At 39.3% G+C, this 11242-nt stretch overlaps 1 protein-coding gene across 4 annotated transcripts; it reads right to left on the bottom strand.

Moving 5' to 3' along the window:
- Window positions 1–1237: 1237 nt before the first annotated feature.
- On the bottom strand, window positions 1238–6410 carry LOC143846269 (mitochondrial import inner membrane translocase subunit TIM17-2-like). 4 transcript variants are annotated; one of them, XR_013234729.1, is made up of 3 exons: window positions 5703–6409; window positions 1981–2081; window positions 1238–1728 (listed from the first exon to the last, which is right to left on the bottom strand). XR_013234729.1 is itself a non-coding variant. In XM_077354706.1 (2 exons), exon 1 carries the CDS (start codon window positions 6347–6349, stop codon window positions 5732–5734), a length of 618 nt encoding a protein of 205 aa, XP_077210821.1. In that variant the 5' UTR covers window positions 6350–6410; the 3' UTR covers window positions 1730–2081; window positions 5697–5731. The 4 variants fall into 4 exon arrangements, 2 of the variants coding, with proteins under 2 accessions (XP_077210821.1, XP_077210820.1); XR_013234730.1 differs by lacking the exon at window positions 1238–1728 and having other exon boundaries at window positions 1730–2081; window positions 5661–6410; XM_077354706.1 differs by lacking the exon at window positions 1238–1728 and having other exon boundaries at window positions 1730–2081; window positions 5697–6410.
- Between the last annotated feature and the right edge of the window lie 4832 nt (window positions 6411–11242).

Consider the following 11242-nt stretch of genomic DNA (forward strand, 5'->3'; position numbering starts at 1 on the left):
CGGCTGTAGGGGTGTTCATTATTCGGTTATAACCGAATAACTGAACCGAATTGGTTTGGTCGGTTCGGTTCCGTTTTTTTCATTTTCGGTTCGGTTTCAGTTATTTTCTTTTGGAAATTCAGTTATTCGGTTTCAGTTTCGGTTATCTCAACAACAAAAAAACGGTTAACCGAATAACCGAAATTATGATAAAAACCATTATTTTTTTTTTAAAAAAAAGTGATATATGAACACTCCGTAGGATGATCAAAACCGTCCATTTGATTGACCACAATTAATTAGGTTGTGCTAAAAAAATCATTTCAATAGGATGATCCTAGCCTTCCGATCCAAACTGAGATTTTGCTTTTTCCCTCTTTTTCTCCCACTATTCAGTTATTCGGTTTCGGTTTGGTTTTTAGAAATTTTGGTTCGGTTTCGGTTATCGAAATTTGATAACCGAAATTATTTCGGTTATCAAATTTCGGTCTATTCGGTTAGGTTATAACCGAACGAACACCCCTAATCGGCTGGGCCAGGAATTCAGAAGGTGGTCCATGGCGTATTTAGGGAATACTTGATGAGATTAGGGACCTTGTGCGGGATCTCCACCCTACCATTAAACATCGACGGACATCGGTGAACTCTGAAGCTGATATTCTCGCTAAAGAGGGGGGTGAACTTGTCTGAAATTCGATTCACCACTATGATTGACTCGGGCACTGATGGCCCTTAGGGTATTTTTGAGTATTTTTATGTATCTTTTCATTTGGGGACATCTTGTCCCCACCTCTGGATGTATGGAGATTCTCAATTAATAAAAGTTAATTTTCAAAAAAAAAAAGTACAGTACACAATTTATCTTTGGCGACTCCATGAAGGGGCACAAGCTAGCATTGTTTTCCCATGGTGGGACTTCTTAAAAAGGAGGCAAACAGAATTCACTGCTCGTCTTCCTCAATCATTCCTCATAGAGAGAGGGGAATAAAGAGAAGGGCAGGTGATATAGAAGGAGGCATTACACAGAAATAAAGTTCAGGTAGCTCTAGATCAAAATCTAAAGATTCTGATCCACTACAACTTGGATTGTTGTGGACGGTTGATTTCTTAATCAGATCCCATCACACAGTAACAGATTCATGGCTGGACTGATTCTGCAAGAACCAAGTAACCCTCTGCTTACAGATAACAGTAGTCCTATCAGTGTACTAAAACACAAAAATGGATGAACCCTTTTCTGGGGCATCAGTTTTGACAATCAATGTGGTAGGTTGGTTTTTCGCTAAAAAAACACACAAATATGCAACTGAATTAGGTTTTTAAACACAACGAAAAGTAGAGGGGCAAGCACCTGAAACTTACTCAAGAAGCCTAACTATAACTGGTACTTTTCTATGACATGAAATTCGACACCATCCTCAATGAGGTGAGACCAGTGTTTCAAAACGAGAATGCGAGTAAAAAAGCAGCAAAAGTAAATCCTACTCGCCCATAACGGAGCGAACAACTACTTAGTTGACATGGTCTTTTTGGGAAAAGCTATAACTAGAGAGCGTTGGAGGAGTTTTGACTGACTTTGTATGGCAAAATGTGGATTCCAACAAGAACAAGGCCAAGGTAAAAAAGGTGTCGACTAGGGCGAGTCGGAGGTGACAAGTGGAAGTTTTGAAACTAGGGGTGAGACAGCAAGACCTGTTCATGCACCGGCTACCCTGTCGCTTAAGTATCCCTCAATGTGGAATGGAAACTCTGTTACAAAGAAAAATATTTTATATAAACTGCCCAAGATAAAATTAGCTCAAATTTTACATATCATCATATCCATATACACCATATTCTAAAAATTATCCATGTATACACTACGCATCTCACAATTTGTGAAATTCTAATAATGCCGTCACAATTTGCAAAATTTTATGAAGACTCTTAAAATTTGTAAAATTCCAAAAATACCAGATGAGAGTATGATTACACGAATTATTAAGCAGACACACAACTAACCATTTGAGAATAGAGTTTGTGTGCCTCCTTTCAAATCCTCAGTGTTTCCAACCGACCCAGAGTTGCCACAGAAACTGACTTGGGTAGAATTGATCCATCCCCTAAAAACAATATCAATAGATCAAAAGTAGTATTAATTAATTTTCACTGTCTGCCATTAAAAATTAATTAATTTTCACTGTCAGCACTAAAATAAATGTCTTTGTTAAAATGAATTCGAATATATGAAACATTATACAAGCAAAATTGAGCGGCAATAGGTCCCCAAAAGACGATAAAGATTCAAATAGAAGGTCAACACTCCTCTAAAATAAGCAGAAAAAAAGCTGGGATGAAGTAGCCCCATTACTTGAGGCACTATTGGCTTATTGTTTTTGAATTTGAATTCAATATAATTGCTTAAAATGAACATTTCGGTGGTAGCTTCCTCAACTATAAATATCTTCCGCAGATTCTATTGTAATTACTTTGCAGATTTAGTCATCTTTGAAAATTAATCACAGAGCTTGGTATATTGGTATGACGACAAATGTCATCATCATCTACCCCTTCTGAATACGAGCCTTTAATCTTCATTTTCTTGTTCTTTTTCGGATGGGATCAACTCAGTCTCAACATACGGCGGACATTTGTTAAGGCATATCTTTTGTTCTCATCTTTGAAAGTTCATTATGTCAAAAGTGCTCAACCATGGCTCTTGCTAGGGTTCACAGGGTTAAATAAAATTAATGGAGGTCATTATATCTTCAAATTTTGGAAATAAACTGCACATTGATGAATTAATCGAATAATCTTGAAAACAGTTGGAGTAACATGCAAGGGATTTTGGCAACTCTCTCTCAGATTCAACCAAGACAGACTCAGTATGATCTAAAGATTTGTTTTGTACTATTAATCTGAGAAGGGTGTACTTGATTCTCTTTAAGAATGAACGAAAAATAACAAGTGTTAACAAGTCCCCACACTAGATCAGAACAAAGTCATTGTTACTCAGAAATAATTTTCTTTCCCTACAAGAGAGATCACTAATTAACACTAATTCGGTAAATCTAAATTAAGAGAACACTTAAAAGTGGAACTTTACAAACAAATATCTGTGAACTCTTTAAAAGCGATGCTAGAAAGATTCACAATCCACTGATAGGGATCAATTCAAGGTTATAGTCGCAAGAACAGAAGAGCAAAATAATCATTTCTAAGGCATACCCGATCAAGCCAATGAACCCTAGGCCTTTGTTAACTTCGCTAAACCCTAGGCCTTTGTTACCAAAGCCACTGATAGAAGCAATTTGGACGGATCGGATCTGAGACGCAATGGTTGGATAAAATCAATCTGAACTATCAGATTTCTAAGAAGTGTTGATCTTGATACCCAACAGTCGGATTAATTGTCTTGACTGGGATGAACTAGGTTAATCCTAGTAGTGAATTTTGAGAATTGTTGATTGGTTGGATTTGACTTACTGTTAGAAAGTATGTGAAACTCAAATTTTCGACCATAATATCAAATGATTTTTCATATGTCATTGATCAAGTTGATTTCATACTCTACATTGGTGCCAGACCATAGCTTCAATGGCTACTAGAAGTAGTAGAACCTATAGAGGGAGACAGACCGATAAAAATCGAAACCATCTTGTATGATACATTGTAGAGAGATTTACATTTCTTCTTCTTTTTTTCTTTTTTTTTTTAATTTCTAGCGGAACACTTACTCAAACTTTGCTTAACGTGGTGATAAAGTGACCTACACTAGGGAAACCTGCTAACCATGTAGACCCCTCACCTAACGTGAACAGCCCAATTGGAGGAAAATTCAGCAAGCGATTCCAAAACCTAGAACTATCCAGAACTGTCCCTAGGGTTTACCGTGCTCAGGAGTCAGAACTACAATGTAGATACATGTACCGATGTTTAGGCACTCTAAATTCTCAAGAGAAACAGGTATGAACCCACAGATCCTTTAGATGACATAACTAAGAAGGTCACAGCAAATGTCCTCGAATTCAATGGAACATTAGATGCCCAAGTATTTCTTAATTGGCTAGTTACCATGGGAGAATACTTTGAGTGGCGTGATATGACCGATAATCGAAAGTTCAGATTTGCAAAGATGAAATTGGGTACATCAAGCTAAAATTTGGTGGAGAAATGTTGAATTGGATATCCAAAGTGCTCTAATAGCTCTACTTACTTTATGGGAAGAAATGAAGACTAAATTGAAGCACAAATACCTTCCCAAGGATTTCCAGGCTAGGCATTTTATCAAATGATCACCTTTAAACAAATGAGTCTAACTGTAATGGTGTATAACCTAAAGCATAGAGGGAGAGATAAATCAAATATTCATTTGAATTGAGTACAGCATCAACACACAGTCCTCAAATTACCAGGGCTTAATGCTACCACAAACATGTACTAGCATCCAAGCATCCAACATGACCTGTTGAATAACATAGCAAAGCATATAATACTTCTTTGAAATGACACTGGTAAAGAGAAAGTACAAAGAAAGCAACGACCAAGATGGGCATTGCGAAACTAAAAAAGGCACAAAATCAACTGCACCATAAAAGAATAAAATAACTCAACCACCAAATCAGTCATTCCCACACCTCCCATGGCTAGAGAGCCGCCTTAGGGCCTGTTTGTTTTAGATTATGACAACTGATTGTGGAGTCCCGAACCGATTATTGGACTCAAATTTAGTGCAATTTTCTTTTCTTTTCTTTTTTGAAAGATGGAAAAAGTGACAGGGGTGCAACACGAAGACTTCCCAGGAGGTCACCCATCCTAGTACTACCTCGCCCAATCACATTTAGTGCAATTTTCAGTCCAATAATCGGTTGGGGACTCCACAATCGGTTGTCATAATCTAAAACAAACATGGCCTTAGCATTTGCTTCCCTATAAACATGTAAGAAATATAATTCCACTGACTTGCTCAAGCTGAAAATCTCCAAGAACGGAACTGCTAGCCTCCATGGATAATCAATAGCCCTACTAATTTTTTCGAACTGATTCCTTAAAAAGAGAAGTCACAAATGGCTTCCAAGCAAGAAAAAGGAAAGTCGACAACAGAAATAAAAAAGGATGAAAAGGAAAACAGTTACAACTCAGGCTGCTAGTATCAAATGACCACATTTTTGCATCTGATGACAAATTTAGCTAGAATGCCATCTTTTGAATTCCCTTCCCTATGAATATGAGGAAAAACACTTGAAGAATCTCTAAGTCCCTGTTCGCTTGAGACTATGCCAACCGATTGTGAGCCCAAAACCAATTATTGGACTCAAAATTAAACGTAAATTTGAGTCCAATAATTTGTTCTGGACTTACAAGCAGCTGGCATAATCTCAAACTAACATGTCCTAAGTCTCTAACACAAAATCTCTAACTCATGCAAATAAAAAAAAAATATCATGGTTGCCAAAAATGGCCGTAAACTCAAATCAGGTGAAAAACAAAAACAAGCTTCCACATATTAAGCAAAAACACAACCACACGCCAAGTGACCCAAGAGCACTGACATTCCCAATTTATTTGAACATATAAGAATTTTAATGTAATGTAGTCCGACTATCGATTTATCAAGTGTAAAGAAGAAGAACAATCAAAATCATCATCTTAGAAAAGAAGACACCTATATAAAAATAACAAAATTGAAACTCCACATATACCTCAACCATTAAAAGCATGAAAAACTTGTCACCCACCCTTACCTCAACCCAACCTCCCAACCTCCACTTCTTCACTTATACTCAAAAGACGGAATCGGCACACTAGGCGGATCAAAGCTCTCCAAAATCTCAGTCTTCCCTCCACCCTCACTCCCACTTTCTTTCTTCCCACCTCCAAAAAACCCTCCAAACCACGAAGAACCCGCCTCCGCCTCCGCACTCGGCATCGATCCCGCCGGAAAACCCGGCTCCTCCAAAGGCGGCAAAGGTTGCGCACTAAGCACCTTATTAAGCATAATCCCAGCCCCTTCAATAAGCCCAAGCAGAACCCCACCAAACAAAGCCGATCTAGAAGCGGGACCCAACCCTTGCCTCATTTGCAAAAACCCGCCCGTGGCCGCCCCCGCTATGATCGAATTCCATGGATCTTCTTTTTGGCGAACATAGACCATGGTGCAGTCAAAGGCCGAGAAGAGTCCGCCCCAAACAGCAAAGGAGCCTCCGACTCGAGGGGCGTTCATGCGAACTGCTTGTGAGCCGCCGATTAATCGATCGCCTTTTGGGGAGTTGTAGATTCCTTTTAGGAAATGGAAGGCTGAGCCGCCGACTGCGCCCATGCCGAACGCGCCGCCTATGTCGTCTAGGATCCGGTCCGGGCAGGGTTCGCGTGAGGTCTCTGGTGTTGCCATGAAAGTATACTAGGAGAAAAAAAAAGCACAACGAGGAATAAGCCCTAGGTTTTTAGGTCCTCCTTATAATTATATGAGGCAAAGGGAGAGGAAAAATTGCTACGCAAGTAAGAAGAGCTACGATGGATTTCAGACCGTTGATCTAGTTGGCGTCCCACCGTACCGCACCGACATCCCATGTGTGATGTTTTGATAATTGCACTTAATCTTCTCGTCTTTTATTATTGAGGGTTGCTAGCAAAACGGGATCCCGTGCTAAAAAACGCACGGGATATTCTATCGTGACACGTGCACATAAAACCCAAAAAGTTGGGCACTTATCTGGAGCAATGCTCAAGTATGCAAAATCAATCGAGCATACTTATCCCGTCTTTATCTTCAGGAAGGGATCCCGTTTTAGAAGTGTTTTCATTTACTATTTAAACAGCTGTCAAATCTTATTATGTTCCTGAAAAGCTCTCGAAGGCTGTTTAAAAAGAAAAGACAGGCTGAGTTTGTGTAATTATTAAAACATGGTAGTGCAAATATCAGTACTTTTTTAGGGACCTCAGACCATCCGATAAGGAACTACGTGTAGGGAGATAGGGTGCATGGATGTTTGCTGCCCTCGTTGATCTGAGACCATTTATCTGGAAGGATGAAAGCAAATACTAAAGATGTCTTTCAGCCGTTGATTTTTGTACTCCTCAATCTGGTGACTGAGATCTCCACTCAGCATATCCTTCTAGACCCACTGGGTTGTCTTTGTGATAGGCTGTCAAGTCAACGGTTCGGATCACCGAGAATATGATCTGATATGATCATCTAAGTTTATTGCCTTTGGTCCGGCATAATTTTAAAGTTTAACGGTTGTTGATCTTGATCTTGATCTTGATCAACGACTTGTAATCATTCTAGAATTGTGGGTCCAAAGGCATTGGACATTATCTTACGATAATAATCTAGATCAACAACTTGAAATCATCTAATTAGAGTGGATCCAAAGGTATGCAGTTGTGTCCACAGTAAATTATTAGGTCTAATACATTGGTCTCAATCATATTCAATGATTTAATTTGGAAAAAGTATAAGCTACCTTTAAGGGTGTCAATTTTGGCTTGGGCTCGGAAGCTCGCTCGAGCTCGGCTCGAAAAAAGCTCGGCTCGAATCCTTAACGAGCCGAGCCCGAGTTAGGCCAGGCTCAGCTCGGCTCGGCTCGTTAAAAAAAGTAGTCAAATTACACTAGTAGGGCTGTCCAGGGAAGATGAGGGGTGTGAACATAATATAACCCGAGCTCGGTAAGGCTCGCGAACCGCTCGCGAGCCTGACCGAGCCGAGCCGAGTCTCACTTGTGAGCTTAACGAGCCGAGCCGAGCCGAGCCTGGCCAAGCTCGGCTCGGCTCGTTTACACCCCTAGCTACCTTACAAGTCAATCTCTTTGTAAACCTCGAGTTTTGGAAAAAAATTGACAAGGACATTGTAGTCTTCTTTTCTTTTCTTTCTAATGGATTCATCCCTAATTTGCCCCATGATTTTTCCTTTCATCTTGAAGGGTTTTCTACATTAAATCTGGTTCTTGGTGGATCCCTATTATAGGCTTTGTGATTTCTTTTTCTTGGCACTCTTTCTTGAAATTGCATATTTCACTTGTGTTTGCACAAATAAATTTGTGGCTTTCTTGATTCACACATACAAGGGAAGTTATCTGTTCCCAACAATTTCTTCATATTACACACACTAGAATCCGGGACCATGCTACGCATGGATGTAAAATGGTGGACCTTACCCCATAAAAATGAGGTGTAAAATGCAGGTTCTACATTAATGCATAGGTTTAGTTAAAGATGGTGAGACCCACCCCATAATAACATTAGGGGTAAATGGGGGGCCCTAAATAAATTTGTGGCCTTTCTATGTGTGAATCAAGAAAGCCGCAAATAACAATAGGGGTAAATGTCTTGGAACTCTTTTTTGAAATTGCATATTTAACTTATGCTTGTGCAAATAAATTCGTGGCTTTCTTGATTCACAGATAGAAGGGAAGTTATCAGTTCCCAACAATTTCCTCATATTACACACACACTAGTATCCGGGACCATGCTATGCATGGGTGTAAAATGGTGGACCCTACCCCATAAAAACATGAGGTGTAAAATGTGGGCTCCACACTATGCCACACTAATGCATACCTTTGGTTAGAGATGGTGGGACCCAACCCATAATAACACCAGGGATAAATTGTGCGTGTGTGTGTGTGGGGGGGGGGGAGGGGGGACTGTAGGTCTCACCTCGTTAAAAGTTGAAACGTAAAATGGTGGCCCCCACCCTAAGCATGAATTTGGATGGAATGATGAGCCCACGGTATCAAAAATTTGTAGATGGTGGGCGCTACACTACGCATGCGTTTGAGAAAATATTTTCAAATAAAACGTTTTCCTGGAGAAAAAAAAAGCGGATGAAAGTGAAAAGAGACATGCTTAGTATATATTATGAGAACCTTGTCTACGCAAAAGCGCCCTTTTTCATTTGTGAGTTCTAAACTTCCTATTTTCCATGCTAATCTTTTCCCCTCTTCTTTTTGTTGATAATGTCTCTTTTCATTTTCCAGTTCTTTCTGCAGTTCCATTTTCAACGTAAGAGATTTTCTCTCATGCGGCTGGACCCCATTGAACTACCAACAAACTACCCCTCTAGATGTTGTTGACGCTATAGTTGGCACCATTCTAGGCTGTTATCTAGTATTGGTTGAGAAGAGTTTGCAACTCTACTTGTACTTGACCGATGTGCACGAAGAGTCTCATTTTGACAAGACTTAGGGTGCCAGGAAGGATAGCCATGAATCTCAAAGCACTTGCTCTTATCATGATTTGTACCTCCACAATTCTCATAAACAAGGTTTTTTTTTCGGTTTGGTTTTTGCTTATAGAGCATTGTTGTTGGATAAGTGAATGAGAAGCAATCAAATTAAAGCTGCAACCTCATTAGTAAGTCGAGATACATTTTGGAGGCTCTTTTATTGTTCATCACCAAAGCATACACTTTTCCAATATTTGGAAGGGGCTCCATAGCCAAAATTTGGGTGCGAATTGTCGAACATGAGTCGTTAAGGCCCATTAGAGTTTGATAAACACGCTCTGACCGCAAATGGGACAATAAGTCTTTATTAGCTCCATACATGCGAGTGGTGAGTTTGAAATAGGATGTAAGTTCATCCCATAAGGGTTTCAATGTAGTGAAGTAAGTAGAAACTGTCATTTGAACTTGGCGAAAGGTAGTTATAGAGACCTTTTTAACTCATAAACCCTTGAGAAGAACGTTCCCCTAAGTCAAGCCAAACCTCATTAACAGTTTTGGCACAACTCACACTAGTGGCAATTTCAGTAGAAACATTGTTGAGAAACCATAATATAATTATGTTGTTTGCATCGTTCTCATGCCATAACGAATGTTTATGGAGACTTAGGTCTAGAGAGAGTCCCACCAACAAAGCAAAGTTTATTTTTCGCTGGGAGGGCGACTTTAATAACATGTTCCCATGAAGGGTAGCTATCACCAGTGAAGGGCTGAGATACTAAACTTACCCCTAGATTATCTGAGGGATGCAAATAGGAGTAATCAAGGTTCGATCCACTGGTGATCGGTCCAAGTACAAATGGCGCATTAGTTACACTTCTTGGGCGTGTCCAGGCTGAAGAGTAGTGATGTGCTCTGTAGAAGCCATATTGGAAGCCGTGAATATGAACAATGAAGGAAAGTAATATGGAGGAGAGATTAGAAAGTCCAAGAGTCATTACTCTGATACCATGACAAAAAGTGCAATGCAAATACGAAGAAAACGATGTTTGGTGTGTAAAACTGTAGAGAGCACTCTTCCTTTTCTACTTGCAAGGTTAAATAATATACAATGGAATCCCTCAATTGCATGGATAGACAAAACAAAAGCAAATAAAATATACATATCACGTACAATGGGATAATGGTAAAGTAGTTGAGTGGTTGGAGATAAGAATGCCCGGACCAAAAGCCATCTCCTAAGACTTCTCTCCAAACATATCATCTGTCAAGATTTCACTTTGTATTGGATTCTTAATATTTCTCTGTGCAAATCCCTATTCAACTAATCAAACATTGAACTTTTCCATGGACAAACTTATATTTCTTCCTTAGTACTCATTTATACTCTGAATTTTCTACCTTTAGGTAAGTCATACAGCGCCCCCCCCCCCCCCCCCCCCCCACCACATGATTCCTTTTGATTAATCATTTTTCCTTTTCACTATATATATATATATATATATATATATATATATATATATATATATGAGGAAAGTGTCTCTAGTCTCTCCCCTAGATAAGCTTATCTACTCCTCCCTTTAAAAAAACACAGTGGGCCCACGCTGTTTGGATGATCCAAAGCATTCATTTGATAGGTCCTAACATAGATAAGATGTGCCCAAAAAATCAGCACCAAAGGGTCATCCTAGAACTTCATTTTGTGGTACCCAGAATGGACACATATAAACGTCGTCCATTTTGGACACGGTGTGCCCAACAAAATGAAGTTCTAGGATGACCCTTTGGTGCTGATTTTTTGGGCACATCTTATCTATGTTAGGACCTATCAAATGAATGCTTTGGATCATCCAAACAGCGTGGGCCCACTGTGTTTTTTTAAAGGGAGGAGTAGATAAGCTTATCTAGGGGAGAGACTAGAGACACTTTCCTCTCTCTCTCTCTCTCTCTATATATATATATATATATATATATATATATATATATATATATATTGCGACTCACGCAATTTAGCCTCATTGTCAAAGTTTATGGTATCTATAATTTTATCACATCTGCTGAATAAACAAATTCCATTAATAGATTAATATAAAGGCAATGATATTTTCACCCCACCTGCAG

Source organism: Tasmannia lanceolata, unplaced genomic scaffold (genome assembly GCF_043159265.1).
Source record: "Tasmannia lanceolata isolate RefF3 unplaced genomic scaffold, GAP_Taslan_0.1 ptg000015l, whole genome shotgun sequence".
NCBI classification, from domain to species: Eukaryota; Viridiplantae; Streptophyta; class Magnoliopsida; order Canellales; family Winteraceae; genus Tasmannia; species Tasmannia lanceolata.

Excerpts from the sequence above, each read along its gene's own strand:
- LOC143846269 (XM_077354706.1), bottom strand. The coding sequence starts at position 6,349 with ATGGCAACACCAGAGACCTCACGCGAACCCTGCCCGGACCGGATCCTA.